Genomic DNA, 23115 nt, shown 5'->3' on the forward strand with positions numbered 1-23115 from the left:
GCTGTGTGTGTGTGTGTGTGTGTGTGTAAGTGTGTTTTCCAGAGGCCCCTCATCTCACTCTCAAATAAAAGAGAGCCTTGGACATCGTCATCATCAACCCTGCGCCCTTGGAAAAACACACTGGCCAACTAATAGCCTTGTCTGAGAAAGTAAATTGTTGTCAGGATTTTGAGCAACAAAGCACCTATTGAGAGCAGCTCACACAATGAGGTGCATTGTTATTGCCCCTCAATCCCCAGCTCAAGGATGGAATTGGTATCAAGTAAGGCCCTACACAAATATGAAGATAGCCCTGTCCCAAGTCAGTGATGATAACATCAACTTAAGTAAGGCAAAACAAAAAGACAATATTGGGTGTGTGTGTGTGTGGGGGGGCATCCAAGGACACTCATGCCCCGCTCTGGAAGATTGGAGTGTGATCGTCTGCTAGAAGAAGGACACTCACAAACGTCTGTTAATTTATCTCCTACCTGCAGCACATACACTGTGGAGGTTTAATCTGTACTTTCATCTACCCCCCCCCCTCCCCCCATTCCTCATCCTTGTTCTTTTGGACCTGTTTCTTGGAGAAAAAGATTACTGATGATATTTTGATACATATTTCTCTTTATGCTATTTTGAGGGTGGTGCGGGTGATTTTTTTTCTCTCTCTCTATTTCTCGCTCCATGATGCTCTTTGATTTGGGGTATTTTTTGAAGTTGGGAGTCGGAGGAAGTTAGACACATGAGGATTTTTCTTGGTGATCAAACGCCGTGGCACAGACACAACTTTTGGAGCTGCCGCAGTCAGCAAGCAGTGTAGGCAGTCAAGACACCCGCCCAATCTTAAATATGTATTTCCTCGCTCAGGGTGACGATATAATAATTAACGTCAATCACGTAATTAGGGAGCACTAATTTCCCTACAAAAGTTGAGAATAGAAATCGGTTTCTATAGAAGTCCATGAGAAAATGTATCTATTTCTCACTTGATGTATAAGGTCAGTAAACATCTTCCTAAAGAGTTAATGGTTCAATCGCTAGTTTCAAGTCTTCTCCAATACAGCACAATGTTTATTTTGTAAAATATGGTCTCATTTAGAGTAACGATAAACTATATAGCACCGTAAGCATTGCGGCATGGATACAGCGTGATTGACAGCTAGAAGCGACCAAAGGTGCATGGTTGCAGATGTAGCTTGACGTCAGACCTTCCCCCCCACTCCTCCAAATCTGGCTACTTCTGGTTTCCAAAAAACCAAGATGGCGCAGGACAATATGCTAAACCCGAGGCTTTTGAATGGCCGTTCACAAACCAATGGGTGACGTCACGGTGGGTTGCTGCTTGTGTCGGACACATCTTGACCCTGGTAAACTTTAATGTTTATCAATAAAGTGTATTTTATACGTCGTAAAACATTTTCTGGAGGGACTCTTTGAATATATTGAGTCTAAAAGATGATCAGAGTTAGCCTTCCAAACCTGCCATGTGTAACTGTGAAGCATAAACTGCTCCTCAGTTGTTAAAATCCCCAAATTTCCAGAAACTTTTCTTACTCTGAATCCACATTGGTGGCTAGTCTTGTACAGTATAATAAAAACAGATAAGTGAAAGTAAACACAACTCCAGTGTTTCAACTGAGAATTCAACATAATGGTAATTGTAACCTGCAACATCGGAAAATGGATAGAAATAATGATTGTCCAAACAATTGTTCGTTAGAATGCAAGAGTGCAAGACTACTAAAGTGGTTACATTAAGAGTACTTTGCATGATGTTAACCCATACTCCAGGCTGTGGCAACTACATGTTCTCTGACTCTAGGGCTGCAACTAATGATTATTTTCATTATCGATTAATCTGTCGATTATTTTCTCCATTAATCGATTAGTTGTTTGGTTCATAAAATGTCAATTGTGTTTCCCAAACTCCAAGATGATGTTTTTGTTTTGTCCACACAACAAAGATATTCAGTTAAGGAGCAAAGAAACCAGAAAATATTCACATTTAAGAAGCGGAAATCACAGAATTTGGACTTTTTTTCTCCATAAAAACCACTTGAACCGATTAATTGATTTATCAAAATAGTTGGCGAGTAACTTTGTAGTGGATAACTAACCTATTAATCGATTAACTGTTGCAGCTGACTCCAAGCTGCTGCTACACCTGACCTGTGAATCGCTCCATCCCGAGCTAAAGCACTGTGGCTGTCAATGACCTGACGTGTTTGAATTGTTGCACAGATTCAATATTTGTGTCTCTCTAGTGTGAGAAACTACATTGCAGTCACAGTTGTAGTTGTCTGTTAGCCTGATTTAAACCTTCCTCACTTGGCTTCTTGAGCGTTATTTTCATTACCAAGAAATAATTTACATGCTGGACAGAGAAGTGGAAAAAAGTACATGGCCAGCTTTTATCTGATAACAGCCACAGCCGGCACAGTCAGTTCATCCATTTTGTCCTCATTCTTTCAGCTGCATATCAGCAGCCTTTTCAAATTGGCATGCTTTTAAGCCGTATAATCTAGGCCATGCAGACACATATTCAGAAGATGTTCTATTCAAGTTTTTAAAAAAAGAGCGGCTTGCTCTCTGCTTCTGCATCAGGTGTGAGAAAGCAAAGGGTTGGGCCACAGTGCCGCTCGCTCAGCATCCATGTTTAAAAAGACTGATGGAGCATACAGCACAGCTCCGTAGCCATGTGTGTGTGCGTTTGTGTGTGTGTGTGTGTTCAGAGAGGAGGGGATAACAAACAAGAGCGAGATTGAGCTAAATCAAGATAGAGATGGTGAGTGTGGGTTGAATATCAGAGACAAACCAGAGCCACCTGAGCTACAAACCGGGAACAATGTCACCACACACACAAGTGGCCAAAATGTAAAAAATTAAAATCACATGTATCTTTGTTGATTTACATTTTACATTCTCAAACATTTTGTTTGATGACTCCAGCAGCATTACATTACTTAAATTGTAATACGTTGTAATATAGTACGTCAACTCGCTCTGGCACATTTTATCTATATATATATATATATATTTACATAAGCATTATGTACCAATTTCTTTAAAAAGCTGGTGATTTCCAATCTGCAGCCAGTCAATTAACTTTCATGATCTTATAATTTCCTGGTCTCTTGTTCTTTGGAACAAATAATGACACAATGAGGAACCAAACAGGGGAAGAAAAAGAAAGAAATGCTGCTGCGTTCACGGCAACTGCCGGCAATTTAATATCCTAAAGGTTATTTCTTCCCGTACCCCACACCTGATTGAAATGTTTATCGACCTTTCCAGGCAAAATGCCGCTCGTTTTTCAAACATTAAGCATGTAGATTATTCAACGGATCGAAAGAGGCTTTGGCTTTTTCCAATAATGCAGTCAATTTTCTTCATGACTAGTGGTGATAAGAATATGAACCATCCAGCTGGCTATTTAATTACTGTATGATATTGGGTATCATTAATCAAACAAAGCAGTGTGAGGTTGTGTAGTGGTGCTGTAACATCCCTCGACTACAGGAATTAGAGGGATTTTTTTTTCTAGCTTATTGCTCACATGAACATAAATAGTAAGGCATATAGTTTGTAGATTTTATTGAGCCCCTTTTTTCTATAAACCCTTCACTTCACTGGATGAATACATCCATGATAAATACTAGACACGCATCGACTACATCCACATTAATACATGAATACAAATCCGCCATGTAATGCCAGCCAGCTGTAATATTACAAGCAGCTCCTAATAATAAGTAATTTGACAGAAATATAATGTTTTTATGACCAATTTCGCACTGAATTGAAATTTCTTATATGATGGAAAGAAATCACATCTGTTGAACGGTAATGTACATTTAGGCTTCTACAATTCATGGGACTGTACGATTGAGTAAAGTGCACTGAGATAAAGTGATTTGCTTAATCGTAATGCTGTGTCTATGATGGCTAAATGTGGATACCAACTAAATATTATCACTAATATCCTTTTGCTGTTGTTAAAGCTGCATGAATTGATTTTGTGGCCACTTAGGTGCAGCTGTAAACACAACATGGGCGAATTATTACCTTATTAAGTTGTTACGTGTGACAACCAGTCGTCTTTTTACACATCCAGCAGACATGGAGCAACGTTAGCATTCATTTTAAGCAATGTTTCTGGACACCTGAAGAAGGTCAAATATTGTCTTTCCTAACTCTGGTTTGGCCTCCACCGACTCCTGAGAGAAATCACCAGCCTGTTGCTAACTTTGTTCATTGGTCTGTGTTGAACGGGGAGTGCAAGGTGTTGTTCTTTCAAAACACCTTTGTTGAAAACCATAACTTTCATCTAAAATAAAGGTAAGTATTACCTGTGGGTTTGTTACTACGAGCGACCCCTTTAACATTAAACATAATTATTAAAGAAACAACAAAAAGCAAATTAAATTCTACTTGAATTAAATTGTACTTGATTTAAATGCTCCACTCATATACATCAAATTAATGTCATTCTAAAGAAAAAGAAAGTTTAAATTGTTTCTTCTGCCATGATTTCTTTTTGATTTCCATTCGTGCTGCAGATAAACATTGTCTACTGTACCCACCACAAACTGCATTATCGTGATTACTACTGTGCATACTACCAATTCTAGGTAGAAATTACCCAATTGTTGTACTTGCGACGTGAACTGCTTCAAAAACAATCCACCGTGACTTAGTTTTGCATTCGGTATCTAATTGTTTATCTAGTCAGTATTGTAATTATTGCTTTTGATTTACAAGCGGAACGTCGCAGTGTAGTTCGAGACGCGTTGTTTTTCGGTGAAATTAGATCATGCCAGGACAGTAAAGTCTGTCTAAGGCAATAAAATATTAATCCAATAAGACTGTGTGTGCGGCATCTGTAGCAAAAGCCCACAGCAATAATGTTACACAACTCTGCCACAGTGTGTGCAGAAGAAAGAAGGAAGAAGACTGAGCCATTAAGAGTGGGAGTCATTTCTAGCACTCTCTCTCATGAAATGAAATTATATATTGTACACGGAATGTGCTTTAATTCCTGAACACAGCGTGCCGCGTCTGTGATGAAAACTGCCCAAGCGCCGAATGCTTGTAAAAACGTATCTGTAGAATTTACCGTCCCTGCCGACCGCCGTCTGCTCAGAGCAAAACAATGGCGTCGGCGTCAAACAGGCTTTTGATCCACGGCCTGTAACACTGGCTCTGCAGCAACGTGCTCCTCCGCCGGCCGCACCGGCTTTTAATTGACGCCGTTTTAACTGAGCGTGTCGCGTATAATGGCAGAGAATGACTCGGACGTCAGACGGTGATCGTGAGGCGGGGGGGGGGAGCAAATTCGAAATGTTTCGGGCTGCCGGAGACTATTTTTAGCAGCTGGGGCCTGTTCACTTCACGTGAACATTGAGAATGGGGTCCGTCGGCAGCGACGGAGAGGGAGGAGGACGGAGAGAAGGCGAAAGTAACGACGGACAGAAAGACGCGGAGGGACGTCGGGCGGAGTTACGGCGACGTCGGACGGCGTCGCGTCTCAAGACTATGTGTGTTTGTCGATGGCGAGAGCCGGAGAGCCGAAGTGGCTTCATCACTGAGACACTTTCTCAATGCTCTCTCCCGGATGGCAACATTGGTAGATGGTGTGGAGGAATAACAAGGGTTTGTTGTCGTCTGTGTGAGCCAGACACAAGCTTCCCCCCCCCCACCTCCTGCTCATGCTCCTCCTCTCTCCGTCTCTCTGTATTATGTGGCGTTCCGGCTGTGGCTATAACTCTGCTAACAGACGCTGGCCCGTGGGCAATGCAGCATCTTATCATATCGGCGTCTCTGTTCCTGAGCTCTGAGAGTTCTGCGCTGAGGTGCACGTCTGTCCTCAAACACTATGCCCCCCCCACCCCCATGTTGCAGCACCCGCTCACAAGCCCTCGCTTTGGAAAAACGGCGCCATGCGAGCACGGACACTTGGCCCGTTTCATCTTTTTTTCGTATAATTAGGAGCGTCCAGGGGGCGGAGGCTCTCCTGCTCAAATCTCTCAATTTCCTGTGTAGGCTTTTTCCACCATGGACACAGTGTAATATTCAATGACATGTACAATACACGTTCTAAAAGCCAAATCCCTGAATTGTGAAGTACAAAAGGACAAGGAAACCATGAGCAATCAGCAGTGGAGAATGTACAGACTGTCCCCCACAATTTCTACATCCTTATGTGCTGCGTACAAATTACTTTATAAGAGGATTTTGAATGGAATGAGGTGGCACAGTGACAAGATAGAGTGGTATATTGAAGGAAAAAAAAAAAGAAGATGAGAATGGAAAGAAGAAGAAAAAAAAATCCACTAAGGAGCAGAACTGAACAGCTCGCTTTGTAAAAAAAAATGACAAACCAGACAGCCTGGTGCAGGAAACCACACACACTAGCGTGATAAAAGGAAAGCACGGTGCAAAAAAAAAACAAACCCCAGAACAGAACAGAATCTTCTCCGATGAAGTGATCCGTGGTCCTGTCAAAGCAACTTTATTTTAACATTACTACAGCGGCTCAAGTCTCTCGTCTCTTTCTTTCTCGCCGTCTCCCGGTGGAACCTGTCAGTTATCCTCCGCCGAGGCTCCCAGGCCTTGCCATTGCCCCGACGCTCGGCCCGCGTCGCGCCAGGGCCGTGTCGATATCGCGCGCAATACACCTACTCCACGTTGCACGCTGACAGATCATATTTCAGTGAGCTTGCAAACGCTTTGACAGGACAAAGGAAAGTGAAGAGGAGGGGACAGGGCAGGGATGAAGAAGGATGGGAAGGTAGCGCGTGATGGAGCGGGACTGCGAGGTGAGGAAGAAATGAACGGGACGGGGATGGGAGAGAGCTACTTGGCGCCGCGTCGCCTGTCGGCTCGCTCGGAGACTGGGGAAAGGGCTCAACGCAGGTTTTGCTCTCTTCTCTGTTGTTTTTGCACAGGCTGGGTTAATTGCCGTGTACATGGGGCCGAGGGGAGGCAAGGTTGAGGGCAGGCTCCGCTCCCCTCTCACCCCCGGACCTCAGCGCATACCCCAGTGTCGGCTTGGAGCCAGCCAAGAGCTATTCTGGGTCTGTTTGAATCCGAATCAATAATAGTGTGCTCACTGACACAAAGAAAGTTTTGGAATTGTCAAATTGCCTTGCACAGAAGTCCGCCCCAGCAGGCACTACATTGAGGCCAGCAATACTGGAGGAGTGTTGCCGGATTACCCTAAACTGTACATTCAAGCACGCTGCATCGGATGGGAGCAAGGGAGCATTCAAATACACGGCTGTCGACGCAGTGTGCACATTGTGAAACGGGGCTTGTGCCTTGTAGCTCCGCCCACTTTAATACTACACCAAGGAAACAGGCTGCACTACCAATTCGGGATAGATGATAATCCATGACCGCTACAGGAGGAGTTTCTCTACTGTTAATATCCACGCCCCTCTTCCCCGTTATGTCGTATCGGAAACACAAGGGAACATTTGCTCTGTTAGGATAGACGGATGAGACGGGACAACGGTGAATAATCCAACTCACGTCTGACCCTATGCTTAAATCCTAGAACTTGAGTTAATGAAGAGTTGATTGGCGGCCTAGAAATTATGAGAAATGTGGAATATGACTAAAGAACATTTTCCACATTTATTTGAAGGGTTTTATTCTCACAGAAAGGACTACAGTCAAAATAATATCAAACCCTGGAACATTAACATTAAAACTAGAAATTCATTTATGTGCTACTAATTTACAAATATGTTTTGCGAGAAATGTTGGATGTTTTTTAATCAACATATTTCGGAAGAATTTTTCATGAAAGTGAATTTCCATCAGTAAAACCTTCACTGCTTACAGATGTGTCAGTGAAGGAGTTACTGTGAAACTGGTAACAGTTTCCTCCCTATTTCATCTTATCATCTATATTTCATCATACAACATCAGCTCAAGTCATATACTTTGAAAACAGGTTTTCATTTATTTTTATGACGCTTATAAATAGTTTAGCCATTTCAGATATGCTTGGCAGGTACATTTATTTCCCAGTTTGCGGACGTGGAGCAAAGCGTTAGTGAAGTGGGTTGAAGTTAACCGGCGGTTGGTTTCGGTTGCTGCATGAATAGAGTGTGTGTGTGTGCGGTGAAGCTACGTCGGAAAACCAATCGGAGCAGAGGGTTCGACAGCTCTGGAGGGAAAAAGTAGAATTTGCAACTCCGCCATCGGATTATCTGTCAGGACCGACGAGATGAGTGGGCTGCTGATAAGCCGTAACCCCTCCCCCGGGGTAACATGGAGCACAAACAGGAAGATTTCCATGCATGTAAAAAAAAGTCTGATTATAGATGAGAGGCTGAACACACACACACACACACATTTTCACATGAATACACACACCCCAGAAATGACGAATCGTGTCTCTCGCTGTGCGCACACGCGCAGGTATGTCTACACGGGGGGCTGTGTTGCTGTGAGTTCTGGAAATTGCAACCGCTTCGAGCAGCCGGTGCTCCTCGCAGCCGGCGCTCCTCGCAGCTCACGCCGTCCCTTTTGTCACGTTGCACCCGCCGCGCTTGTGTGTTTTTCCACCTTGATTGTAACTGTCGGCAGTGGCGTTCCAATTAGGGGGGCATTGTTATGTATGAGATGGAGAGCAGTGGGTAGTGGCGGAGCTGACGGCATTACCTAACAGGAATGCTGGTGTCTGAATGGAAGCGGCAGCGGTGGCCCTCTACACCCGATTTACTGTTTCTCTGCTCTTCTTGTAGCAACCTCATACCCTCACAAATGGAAAAAAGAACATATAACTTTCAGGAGGTAGCATACTGCCATACACACACACACACACACTCATTGCCTGAGGCTAAATGTACGTGACTACTCTTTCGTCGTAGAAGGCATCGCTGCTGCTACGTCAGCGACCTTCCGTCTGCGGCCGCTCGTCCGGAATTGCCGAGGGCTTTATTTTGAAAATGCCGGGGGGGGGGGGGGGGGGGGGGGGGGCGGGCGTTCTGCGTATGGACGGGCAAGAACGGAGACGTTTGGAAACGATGACGCGGTCCCCCGCATCCCCTTCTCCGATTGGTTCCTTTCGGTCGCGGCTCGACTACCAGCGGGGAAGGCGAAATTTTGTGAGCACTCTCTTTGAGCAATAGTTTCCCCCTCCTCGTCCCAGACCCCCCCCCCCCTGTGAAACCAGGGTCGGAACGGGAGCCCCGCCAATGGCCAGATCGCCTCAGAGAGCGCAGAGACAGAGCGGAGTGGACTGGGGAAGAATGAGGACAGCGCGGTCGATTCCATTTCGATCGTAGACATACAAACGTTCATACGCAGAAGGAAAGCAATGCCTGTGCATTTAGATACCCGCATGATACATTTACATGCAGTGTATAACAATCCATATGGCCGCTCCATGGCTGTTTCCACTTATTGCGCCCATTTGTTTGGTTGCTTCATTTTCTTTTGAGCAAGAGGTAGAGGGACATTATTAACACGAGCACAACAAAAGGGCGAGATGTGCAGGGATAGTCTTTTAACAATCACTTGAAGCAATTAGACGCAATTATAGTCTACGTATAACCAGCCAGGGTCGTCTGTAAACTTTAAGGAATAAGGATTTTGGGGGGTTTTTTTGGCAATAAGGGCGGACTTTATTGTTCCAATATTAAATTACCACTTTATTCTTGCAATATCACAGTTAAACCTCGAATTCTCAGATTAGTTTTTCTTCAATATGGCACTAATACTCCGTTGAAGCGGTACTCGTAAATTTGAAACACATTTTAAAAAATGAACCCCGTTTTAATGAAGAGATTGATGTGATTTTAGGTTATTGATTTGGGTATTGCAATTGTTAATAACAATTGTGTGCGTGTGTTTTTACATAGTTCTTCAAACAAGGCTCAGTAATCGGCGGGACTCGATACGCGCATACACCCACATAGATGCACGAAAAGTAATTTGGATTTTTTGTTACTGGTCAAGCACGAAGAAGAGGGAAATAAAAGTAAAACACGGGAGAGTAGGGGAGGGGAGGGTCAAGTGAAATCCAGTGGGCTCCAGGCTGAAAGAAAGGGATGTGGAACACGGAGGTGGAGAAGAAGACTGTTTAATAAAAAAGGGAGACAACAAGGACAATGCCTGCGTTTGTGTCGTCTTTGTCACTGTGGCATTTTGGAAGACAGAAGGGCTTTGTGTGTGCGTGCGTGTGTGTGTGTGTGTGTGTGTGTGTGTGTGTGTGTGCGTGTGTGTGTGTGCGTTTGCGTGCGCGCGCCTCTCCCTTGTTTGCCTTCCCATCCCCTCAATTTGTGGAATTGATCTTCTCCCTAATAGTGAGCAAAACGAAAAGTCAGCCTAATCCGACCATTATTTATAACACGGACTGGAGAGAGGAGGGCTATGATTTAACAGTAGAAGTGCTCCAAAAGCCTGCGACAGAGAGACGAGATAAAAAAAGATCAACAGCAAATAGATACCGAGAGAGACGGAGGGAAAGAGAAAGGAGGAGGACAATCGGAAGCTGAGTTACACAGGAAGCTCGTGTACGCCGGGCCTGTAGCCCAGTCAAGAGAGGGCTTACGAACAGACTCTCACAGCGAGAGGCCTCGCCAGCGGTAGATTGAGACAGAGGGAGGAAATGGCGAGAGGAGGAAAAGAAAGGGTGTGGGTGTCGCAGGGAGAGGGGGAGAATCGTGACACAAACAAGTGGACAGGAGGCCGGTGGTGGTGGCTGCTGGTGGACGAGAGCGAAGAGGGAAAGGTGAAGATTGTGAGAGAGATCGAGAGCAACAGGGAGCGGGGACGTGAGAGTGAACCGAGGGAGAAGAGGGAGCTACAGGTGGATGCAGCCAGAGAAAATTAGAGAGGGGCCTCTACCTGTTTTTGTTTTTTTTTCGATCTTATGGAATCGGATAAGAGCGAGTTGTTGCAAGAGAGGCCAGGGCGGCAGATTCTTATTTCTCTCCTTTGCTTGGTTCCTTCCATTCATTTTCTTTTTTTCAATACCTCACCAACACCTAAGTGTGCTGCTGTCTGATTTCAGATTGGGGAGAGAGTAGACGCAGGAGGCGTTTTTAGCTCCAAATACAAAGGGAGTAAAAGCAGACGCTCGGCACGTTGTTGCAGCCACAACAATAACCAGCTTGCTTCATCTAATTGCTGGACAAAGAGCATTTTTTTGTGGGGGGTTTCGTGGATCAATATTTATCTATGGCCCCGTACAGTACTAGATGGATGCCCTAGACACACGTGAGCCAGAGCTGTCTGCTCATTTTTGAAGCTACAGGGTGTGTTGGTTTGGTCCCCACAAGCATATTGAGCCGCGTGGTTTGTGTTTGCTCACTGTTGCAGGAAGAGAAGTCGGTGTGCACACTGTACATCCAGTGTGTGTGTGTGTGTGTGTGTGTGTGTGTGTGTGTGTGCGTGCGTGCACGCGCTTGTGTTTCGTCAGTCTGTCTTCACCGAACAACAGATGGGCAGTGGAGTTTTCAGCGTGTCTATAGCTGCTTTCAGACATGCACTGAATTCGGACGTTTCCCCGAGCTCCTCCGGAGGGGCCGTATGTGAGAACGCAAACGTGCCAGTCAGGATGTTGTCCGGAACTTTTCCTGCCAGCCCCCAACTAGTTCAACTAGTCCAACTAATTCCCCGGGGGACGTCCGAGTCAGCCGCTGTGAGAACGCAGCAGGAGAATCGATGGAAAACATGCAAAGCTGGCAAACAGGACATGTTGATAACTGTAAAGGAAAGCGCTGCTCTACCCAGCTGCCGGTGACCGTTCCGGAGACTTCCCTGCTGCTGTTAACCCGTCTGACTTGGAAAAGCTCCTGCTGCGTCTGTCGCACGTGAACGGAAAACTTGACCAAATCGTTCCGGGCATTTTCCAGAGCTCTGATTTGCGATTTTGCCTTTGCAGAATCAGCAAAAAGGCACTTCAATCACGGCAAATGAGGTTTTCTGACTTTTAACGCAGATGTACCACCTACACAAAAAACAAGCCCACGTCATTGCTCTGCATTGGCCACGTTTGACACGCAATGTGCAAATGTCAGTCAAGAAAACAAACCATGAGTCGATGTAAAACTCTCTAAAGGACAGAAACTGTGGGCAGAGCATCTTCTCTCACTGCCTGTATGTATAATATTACTATTCAATAAACCCCAGAGGCGAACACATACCATGTGTCCATAGAGTCTCCATATATACACGATGGAAAACAAATACATTTGCTCCAGTAGTTTCACATAACACGTCAAAGCAGGTGTTCTGCAGGGTTTTTTTTTTCTTCGCGATTGAATTACCACAGACCTCATTGATCAAAAGGCCTGACAATGTAATAAATATTTCAAAGGCAATATAATTGTTAATTATCTTCATATAATCATGCACACTTTAATCACAGCCGGACTGACGTTGGAGAGGCAGCTGCCAAACAGCCGCCTTTGAATGGAAGGAATTCAACACATCCCTGCGGACAGGTTCCTGTTTGGTTCCTTTGTCTCAACGCTTGGTTTGTTTCTCGGAGAGCACATTATTCTGAACGCAACGCTGTCCAGCGGCCGACTACCGGGTCTTGAATGTCGAAGCTCTATGTGAGCAATTGAGAGCACGTCAATTGGCATTACGTGCATTTGTATTCAAATCTATATTATCTGGTGTATTACTGTAAGTTAATAAAAAGAGGGGGGGAAAAGGACGAATAGATAGAAATGACATGATGTCAGCAGTGAGGAATGACCGGAAAAGCAAATTTCCTTCCTCTGCTAGTTGATTTTCATCGTGTATTGGCGTAGGATATGGAACCTGGAGTCATGGAAGTAACAAAAGGGGAAAACGCATCAAATTCATCGATTAGTGCAAGTGAATTTTGTTAATGAGAACGAAAAAAAAAAACATGCCAAAACCCCATTAACATAAGGGATAAGATTTTACATTTGGCTTACTTTTCAAAGTTGGGAACAAACTAAAAGCTCTTACTCCTGTCCTGCTGCTTCTCACAAGTATCATAATGCCAGTGCAGGAACGCACACACACACGTCCCAGATGAAATCAGTATGGCCCTTGTCTGATCCGTAGTGCTCTAACGATTAAGCCTTAGCCCTGCCCGCCGGCCTACAGGCCAGCTCGGCTGCTGTGCATCTCATCACGTCTCCCATTCATCACCGCGCGTCTATCTTAACCTCCAGCACCTCTATCACATCGGCCTGCCATTGACCCCCTATTGACCAACACACACACACACACACACACTCACACATTTATCACGTGTGCGACAGGCAGCCACACAGTCAGATGGGAAGTATACCTTTTGTAAGGTTGTTTTTTTTCTGCATGCAGTTCATTTCTGACACTCTAGACCCACTCGCACAAACGCACAAATCCTTGTTTGAAAAATGAGACGCTTGGCGGCCACTGGCTTTGTTTTCTTGATTAAAATCACCAGCCAAACACCTTCAGACCGCCATTTGAAGGGAGGCTAACACTTCCCTTTGACTACCAGTACCAGTGGCTGAACCGGATTAAAGAGTAGCCCGCGCGGGACGCTCTAAGAAGTAAGCGAACGCACCCGCAAGGAGACAGCTATCATTTCATTGGTCAACACTACAGCTGGAATCCTATTGGTTGAGGATTTTTCAGAGGGTTGTCGGAGAAAGAATCCAAGCGCGCAGCAGGAATCCCCAAGCAGCCAACTCGAGAGCGCAGAAGCAGTGTGAGGAGAGGAGCTGAAGCTGGGAGCAGGAAATCTGTGCGAGCAACAATATATTTTCCGCACCAGCATTCAGTTTGAGCAGAAGCAGAATAAATGTGAATGATAGTAAAATATCTCCAGCAAGGTGACCCATTGAAGAGATCCATCACTAATATTTGACAGATGTGTAAAGAAAAAAGTGCAGTTGCTGTGTCCTTTCCTGTACGTTTCTGCCCACTCAAGATCTGGTGTTAAAAGAAAACCTGTTTTGCACAAACATATAGCAGTTACCTTCTGAATATGCAGAAGAGAACATTTACATATTATGGACAGAGGTGGCGGGCTTCGGGGCTTTACGCAAGCAAAATATTTTTCCATATGTATTTCAATAAATGTTTTCTTATTGCGAAAGCTGTGTCGCATATTTGGAGTGAAGCCTCAGTCCAGAATATATTTAGCCATATAAATTTGGGATGTCTATCCACATTTTTCTTGCACGGCTTCATTTGTACGTCGCAGATGAGCTCTTTCTAATAATTTTAGTCCAACGTGACGTGAAATTACAGGTCGCAAAAAAATCCACAAATGTATTTTCCCTCCGTTACGCTGTTACTATATTCTCGCCACTCCGTAACCTTTCTGTTAATTGGACGACTGGTACAAAGTGTCCGTGTGTATTTGCACACGGGTGACAGTTCACCATTTGCTGAGAGCAATTTCCTTATTATTACGGCTTGGAACCTCAGAGCTAAAAGGTCGATATTTATCTAGCTCACGCCCGCACGTGACTGTGCACACACAGACACACACACACACACACACACACACACACACACTCACTGGCCCATCGGTAGTAATGAAAATGAAAATAGAAATGGTGGGGAAATGCACTAATATGAGCCTATAGGGGAGAAGGGAAAAATGCTCATTTGTCGGATGTAAAAAAAAAAAAGAAGCATGCTATGTTATTCCCACTTGTGTTGTCGTTTCACCGAGTCGTGATTTAATATCTTTTTAATAATTTCTCTCTCTGTAAGGAAAGGCCCCTTCGCCCCCCCATCTCACCACGCGCAGTATGGGAAGACGATATCTCCGCAGGCTCCTGCGCTCTCCGGCTCTGTTAAGGAGTAATGTGTGCTTTGTAAATCCCGTGACCTCCACGCTCGGCCTTCAAGCATCCCTCGGCCCCCGGCTATCTTCATCGTCCCAGTCATTTCGACTCGGTTGCACGCTGAAGTTCAGCTGTAGCACTAGGTTCATGGGCGGCCGTTGGCTCAGGGCGTAGAGTCGTTCGATCCCAACTTCCGCCAGTACACGTGCGTTGTGTCCCCTGGGCAAGACCCTTAACCCTTAACTTGCCTCGGACGGCTCTTCGGACGGCTCTTCCGTGCGTATGAATGTGACAGAAAAAATGCGCGGTAAATAGCGGTGCTGTGTGAACGGGTGAATGTGACTTTCCTGTAGAGCGCTTTGAGTGGTCTATATGACCAGAAAAGCGCTGTATAAATGCAGCCCGTTTAACATCTCTTTTCTCCGCTCCGTCCCCGTGCCTAATCTGCCCGCCGACAATGCAAACGGAGATGAAGACCCACGTCCCATCAGGAGACCAGAGGGTGGCATCGCAGAGGGCGGCGGGTGGCGGTGGTAAACTGGAGCACTCGACACAAGTTTGGGGCCTAATCATCTCATTGTCTCGGTTCTGCTTGAAAGGAGCGGCAGCCGCGCTAAGCTCCTCGGGGTACCGGTCCTCAGCTGCTCTTTTGCCATCTTGCTTTGTGTTTGTCACAGTTGTTTGTGTTTTGCTGAACAGAGCCGTGTTGTCAGGTTTTTTTTTCCAGTGGCATTGTTCACGTACTTTTGTGTTGTTCAGCTTTTCAAGTGTTTGTTTTTTAATTAATCTTTGCTTCTATTTAGTCTTTTTCATTGTTTGTGCGGTTGCTGAGGTGCTGTCAGCATGTGGTGATTCGCATTCATTTGTATTAAGTTTAGGAGACACTGTCATTCCAAAATGGAAAAGGTTCCAACAATATATAAAGACGGACAAGGTGTCTCCACTTCCTCCAAACCGTAAATAAAAGGAAGCTGCCAGCTTATTCTGGTGATGATTTTTGGAGCAAACATCTGCGTAGTAGTGAGCCACGGTATCAAAAGTCCTGCTGATGCATGCACTCGACCAATCACGAGTCAGTCTCCGCTGTCAATCATGGAGTCTCCGGCCTGTTTCTATAGCATCAAATAACTCATTTAAAACAAACCTATCAGACACATGAGCCCTTGATACACATCGTTGTGATAAGATCTACCTTCAAATTACGTAAACCATCTTTTGGGAAATGTATTGTCCCATCTACTAAAACTGCTGAGGCTGGGTTTATGACCTAAAGTGCAGCCAGCTATCAGGGGGAGATCCAGATCTTTTTGGCTTCAATTTTAGGAGCTGCCATGTCGGCCATCTACAGTCATTGGGCAAAATAGAGATGCTGCCATGGCGCACGTTTATCTTTTAAGTCTTGAGTCTGTTTTGAATTAGCATTATTATTAGATTATACAAGATTATTTGTTTGACAAATTACATCATCAGAGGTGCTGCACAAAAACACTGTTAAAGATGATGCAAATGATGCAGCAGACATCAACCAAACTCTCAACCAAACCGACGCCACTGCTATTTTCATCTCAAATGTAGAGTAGATGTTAAGTGGGATGAAATGCAAAATAAGTACATTTTATTGTAAATGGAATTAGGCACAGTGCTTTTGCAGAAATGTTCTTACTTTACCACCAGCATTATAATGTTGACTTGCTGCTGTACTTCTGCTGTTCTGCTGCAGTTGGACATGCAAACAGTAATAACATTGTCACTATGAGTAAGCCCCTCTCTGTGTCAGGCTCATGTCTGTGTGGAAGTGTTTACCATCTGCCGATAATCTCAGGATGTCCAGGATTTGTCGAGGCTTTGTTGTATGTATGTTCCCGACACATTTCCCATGTCCCACACTGCCTCCCTTGCCACAGCACACGTTATGGAGGACGTCACGTTGTCACATCGTTTGTCTGTAGAAAAAAACGAAACAAACAAAAAATGACACGAATGTTAAACATACACTACAGGTTGTCCCAGTAGAGCTGATGATCTGAATAGCTTGCTGCCTAAAATAAATACATATTAATTCTTAAAAAAAAAAGGGGGGGTGGTACAATTTGTTTGGTTAGTGATTTTTTTTTGTGTCTGTGTTGTATTTTTAGTAAGCTTTGTGAGTTTATCCCACTTGGGGATAAAGTGTGGCTAAACACTGGACCATCTGTGGGCATCGCATGCAAAAAGTGTCGTTGTGACGGAAACACAGCAAAGCCAGAGGCAGAGACCCGGGAGACGGAGAGCCCGGGACAGGACAGGAAGAGAGGAAGAGAGAGGAAGCTTGTAGCCCCCGGGGGCCACGGTCCTATCTGTCACTGTGCCAGAACGATTCGCCCTGTAACTGATCCATGGACACAGAGTCTGCAGGTCAACTGTGACAGGCTGCTTGGTGTGAGCCTCTGTGTCGTGTGTGTGGGTGGGTGTGCGTGGGCACATCGGTGCATCTGCATCCTGTCTCCCGCGATGCCAGTGGCTGTCAGTCTCCATCCGTTGACGCAGAACACAGGGATGTGTGTGCGTGTGTGGGAAAGTGTGTGGTCATTGGCCTGCTAAAGAAATGAGATTCAGGTAGGAGACGCGGCGGAGGGCGCCACGGGGTTAGAGATGCACAAGAGCAATATGTTGGCATGGCAACCGTCAATGAGACTTTGTCCACGTGTGAGACTCAGAGAGAGAGAGAGAGAGAGAGAGAGGGAGGAAGGGGTGGAAACAAGTTGGAGTGAAGCAGTTACCATAGCGACTCGCCATTGCAGCTGTCTTTGCATTTCTCTCTCCCCAGTGCGGCCCTGAATGATGCGCCGGTTTTAGCGTCACGGCTGCGTAAGATGTATGACTGCGTTCGTGTGATGGCCTTGTGGAATAACTGGTGTTTGTATATATATATACACTCTTTATATGTATATACTGTACATAAGCAGGTTTCAAATGGGAGCCAGACGCTCTCCATCTCTCTTCCCTTTCCAACAGATCCTGTAGTGGATATCTATGTGGTTGTTGTGCGCTACTGCTCTCTTATATCCCCAGGTCTACACACACACACACACACACACACACACACACACACACACACACTCAAAGGAAGCCAACGAGGGGCTGTCTCTGTGCCACAGTTCTGAGTCCTGTGTGCCATATGCCGCCGAGGGCTCCTGGCAGGCAGGAGTATCGCTGCTCCCAGTCAGGAGAGACTGGTTCAGAGGCCAACGAGGGCCCACCAGGGACCCTCCTGCACTCACACAGAGCAGGCGTATGTTGAAAAACTCACGTGACTGATGTTGACTGGGTGCGTTTTGAAATAGGCCGCATGCATTTATTCAGGAACGACGTCAGAATCTGTCCTTGTAGTTTCAATAAGCGCTTGACTAAACGCCCTCAGCGCTCAGAGAACTGTCCATATTTACCAAGTGTTTTTTGTGAGGCGTTTTTGTTTATTTGTTGAAATGGAAACATGATTCCATTTGTTTTTTATAAGTGTGGTGTGTGAAAGTGGCTGCTTGTAACACCAGAATTCCCCAGCTTGAGATAAACATAGTACCTATCTAAACTTCTATCTATCTATTATACAAATGTACTCACTTGTTAGAGAGATTGGCACTTGTTGGTGAGATTGGCAGTGTCTTTCACAGGAAGCAATCTAAACCTCGACATTTTTGTGTGAAACTTCCTTTTCTTTTTCTTTTTACCTCAAGGCAGGATGTGCCAACAATTTGTGCCAGTGCAAAAAATGAAAGCATCCGAGAAAGCTGTGTTTCCTCGAGAGATCCCCAACCCCCCAGGGGAGTTAGGACCTAGAAATCTGTTTGCCATAGCTGTCCCTGCAGCTTGGGGCACGCAGGCAATTTGCATTCATGGGAGTTTTTCCAGTTTCAAGGTGCAAAAATAAAATTAGGAAATTAGGAAATTAGAAAAAAAAAAAAGAATCATCCCAGGCATGGAGTAGTCAGAGCAGGTGGCTTTTTTGGTATCTATAGATCGTGCACATCATGATCTTCAGAGATTAGCATTACTCCTACAGGTTTCAATGTGTTTTTTGTTTTTTTACCTTTTACCTTTACATTCACTGTTTTCGCCGACTGCCTGTGTCTGCCCCCAGTGTTCGGGCTGCATCGGCGTTGGTCACCATGAAATACTTTCAGATCGTCCGAGGCCGTGATACCACAAGTAATCTCTGAAACGCAACGCGACCCAGTGATATTTTTGCAGGCATTATTGCTCCAATCGCCAGCGAGTGTTTGATGAGATTCTTGCAGGGGGTGTCTCTTGCTGACGCCTGTTACGAGAATCATCGCCTGAGAATCTAAATGACCTCAAACTGACATCCAGCTGCAAGGAAACAGCGCTGTTATTGTGTTCTCATCCAGCCGAGCGATTTGCTGTTTGCTCAGTATATTATGGGCTAACACAATATGTGATCAAAGAGAATATGAGAAGCATAAATACAGTTATTGACTTTTTTCTCTGCTCTCCATCCCCTTCTCTCTAATCTTTGCGTGTGTATCCGTGTGTGTTTGTGCCCGGCAGATATCCGTGACCGCAGGAAGAAGCCCGTCATGCTGTTTATTCACGGAGGCTCCTACATGGAAGGCACCGGGAACATGTTCGATGCAAGCGTCCTAGCCGCGTACGGCAACGTGATTGTGGTGACCATGAACTACCGGCTCGGCGTACTCGGTAAGTGGCCTGCGCGCATTCTTCATGTGAACAAATGCGTTCAGACACGCCGTCGCAGGGACACTCCTTATCCCGCGGTAACAAGACACGGCTACTGTTCCCCCACCGTCCCACCAACCACGCGACTGTCATTTGTGCGCTTGTGCAAGTCGATTGCTCTCAGCGGTCTCTACTGTGTTTTCTGAATTGATTGAGTCAGTGATGGATGACGTCGATGGAATTCATCAATCTAATGGCAGACGGCGCGTGCGTTGATCACGAGAGCTCACTTTCTTATGGATTTCCTTTGTCGATTACTCCAGTCTAAACACCCTGATTGTGTAGTACGGTCTTAGCTTTCTTTGAATGCAGGGGTTTCCCACAAACACTCACATTGCAACATACATCCGCCCCCCCCCCCCCCCCCCCCCCAAAAAAAAATCACTATGTTTATGTGTCTCCCATATTTCTCACACACAAAATAACAGTAAGTCTGGGAATTTTCGTTTTATCGATAAAGACCTACGCTGCCCTCTGAAAAAAGCAAGAACCAGTTGGAGAACAACCTCCTAAAACCTGAGGGCTGTTCTGAAAAACCTGATAAAACCTGATGAATAAAAACTGTTCGAGAGCTTTGCTTTTATTGTTAATGCCTTGATTTGGAAACTGGAAAAGCTCAAAACAACAAACACATCTGTAAACATAACATGATATATATTTTTTTTAATATTGGCACCCTGTAACGGCTTTCCTGATCAACCAAGATAAATAATAGTAGATTTTTTTTTCTTTATGTTTTATTTTGATTCAAGGAATAACTCTGCTCTAATAATTAGTAGTGCTAGTTCGTTGTGTGGATATTTACGAGTCTTGAGTCCCTTCACAAGTAACTGCGCGGTCATTAAAATTTAATTAGACGAAGGTCACAAAGCAGCACGAGTTATTTAGCGATAAGTGGGTTTGTGCATGATCTGTATCTTTTTATTTGATCAGTCATATCAGTTCAGCCGGGTACATATACACGGTACAGACTTTAAACACATTGTTGACATCTCACCACCTTTAACCTTTTCTTTTGGCCCCGTGACCACAGCTCTGTTATTTATTTTTCTACTGATTACACTTTGCCAATAACTGACCGAGAAAGCCCTTGCACCTCACAATTCTTGATTTGAACGGCAAGCGTCGTTTCTTTCCACAATCTTTCCACAAAGAACAAGGTTATTAAAAAAAGATAGCGGCTTTACTGGGCGTAACGTGGGGGGGGGGGGGGGGGGGGGGGGCGTGGTATCATCTGTTACATCAGCTTTCTAGCACAAGCTTGTCAACCTTTCCCTGAAAATGCACTCCACTTCTCCCCTCTGTTACTCACCGTGTTCTGCCTCGCCCCATTGAGACCAAGGCATTTCGCTTGGAGACGAGGAGGCAGGTGCTAACACAAGGCGACCTAAGTGCGTTGGATATTTCATTAGCCAAAGAGACGGAGAGCTTCTGACAGCTGTATCATAACATGCTGCTTCACTCCGATTTGATTTGTTTCCTATTCTTTCTTTTCTTTTCTTTTTACCGACGTCACAGTGTCGCCTTGCAAAGCACTAACATGGCCTTTACAATGGTGACAGATTTGCAAATAATTACTTCAAGTGTTTCCTTTTCAATGCATCTTTATTGAGTTCATCGGTATTTTTGCGTCAAGCGGATAATGAAATCTATATTGTGACTATTACTACAGATCCATGAAGCTTTCAGGAAAAACGAAGAGTGACAGGAGTGTGTTTCTTTGCTTTTATATTTCGTTATATATATATATATATATATATATATATATATATATATATATATATATATATATATATATATATATATATATACAGTGTGTATATATCGTTGTGTTGTTGTGACATTTTCTTGTTCATAAAGATAACGATCGAGTGGGGAACATGATGTTATTCCTGAAATGGAAATCCTTGTTTCAAACTGAATCCAATCCGATGTTACGTCATTTATTTTGAATTGAAAAGCTTACTTCATGCTTCAAGTTTGTCCGTGGGACTTGCCATAGACTCGCTGCACAGCTTTCCTGTGCAACTAGGGAATTGCCGTCGGCCTCGCTGGCATGCGTCTAACGCCAAAGAGGAACTGATTTCTATAATCAGGCTAAATAGTTGGGTTGTATACAACACATCAGACTTCCTGTGTTTTCTTTCCCTGTCTCAATCGAAGTGATGGTGCCGTAGGGATAGTTCCCAGATTCAGGAAAGACTTTTGTAAGTACATTGTTAATCAACTGATTGGATTTATGCCCAAACAATGAAAACAAGACCCAAGATGTAAAACACCTCAATTCATCTTTACTGTACTTTAAGGGACTGCATCGCGTACTGTGCTGTTTTGTTTTTTTCATCAGATCTCGTCATAATATAATCCATTTGTGACAGTTGCTAATAAAATGGGCTAAATAATAAGAGAAAAGCTCAAGGCACGACCCAGACATAATGTAGACTTTATTATCCGAGCCTGAGCATAGTGTGAAGAGTTATAGATGGATAAAAATAATCCTGCTCAGAGGGAATCTAAAGAAGTGGATTGCCAACAGAAGTTTATTTTTAAAGACCAGAAGTAAACCGTTGAAATGTTTGGTATCAGCGAGGTATTACATTCTCTCAGATTGTTACAATGCCACTGCTGCCTCTCACTGGATATGCATTAGATAGGACTGGATCTTTCTAATCTCCCCTTATGAATTTTTTTGTTTCCCTTAGCATTTTTACACATCTCTCTCCTTTCTGTAGTCGGCTGGCATCTCTTGCATTTTCTTCTCCCGGCGCCTTGTCTGTGATGGTCCAATCGCATTCTTTGAGTCACGGAGAAGGCGAACTGAGACAGGGTCTTTGTCATTTGTGTCCAAAGACAAAGCTCCAGCCATCAGAGAGTCAGTATGGGGGGGGGCTAGAAATGTGCATTAGTGTATTGGGAGGGGGTGTTAGTCCAGCATGTGTGGCTGCATGCATTCGTGCACATTGGTGTCTGCTCCGTGGATACACTGTGCAGGTTCCAGTTGTGTTCATGTTCTTGCTTCAGCGGTCTCACATGCTGATTTGGAGGGGCAATGCATGCTCTAAAGACACAGGAGGCTACGTGGGGTTATATGAACTTCAAACTCGTTCTCTTCCGACGCAGACGTATTGAACGGTATAGCCATTTGCTATGCTGACGTCCGGACACCCTCCTGAACCTCTCCGGAGGAACGGCACGTGAGAACGCAACTGCCAGACCACTGGTAAAGTTTCCGGAGAAATGCCGGAGTGAGTTGATGACTGGAAACAAAAACACTGCTCTCAATGGCGGAATCATCATCCTGTCCTGCCCCCCTGCATGATCCATCCAGACGCCGCAGAGAGTTTGGGTTTACGGCTGACACTTTGCGAACACTTTCCAGAGTTCATGTCTGGAAAACAGCTTACGTTGACTGTTGTGGTCTTTTGCAGACTCAGTCAGAAGTGCAAAAATTACATCTTCTAAAACATGTCGACTCTGGTTGTCTGAAACGATGTTTCCGCGGCTGGTCAGAAAAACACTGCTCCCGCGCTAGTTGGACGAGGAAAAGGAACAACAAATTGAAGAAATGCGGGAGTGCACTTGGTCAGAAATCAGCGATTTTCAAGTTGCAAAG

The 23115-nt window shown here is 44.8% G+C and overlaps 1 protein-coding gene across 4 annotated transcripts in view; it reads left to right on the forward strand.

Annotated features, from left to right (window-relative positions):
* The window catches only part of nlgn2a (neuroligin 2a), a 165266-nt gene that overhangs the window by 90880 nt on the left and 51271 nt on the right, over positions 1-23115 (forward strand). For all 4 annotated transcript variants that reach the window (XR_004790306.2, XM_035626890.2, XM_035626893.2 and 1 more), the window contains one exon: positions 19314-19463. Coding sequence is in view for 3 of the 4 variants with exons in the window: in XM_035626890.2 (XP_035482783.1) it covers positions 19314-19463 (150 nt within the window). In the remaining variant the exon portion in view is untranslated. The remainder of the gene's footprint in view (positions 1-19313; positions 19464-23115) is intronic.

This window comes from Scophthalmus maximus, chromosome 2 (assembly GCF_022379125.1).
Source record: "Scophthalmus maximus strain ysfricsl-2021 chromosome 2, ASM2237912v1, whole genome shotgun sequence".
Classification (NCBI taxonomy): domain Eukaryota; kingdom Metazoa; phylum Chordata; class Actinopteri; order Pleuronectiformes; family Scophthalmidae; genus Scophthalmus; species Scophthalmus maximus.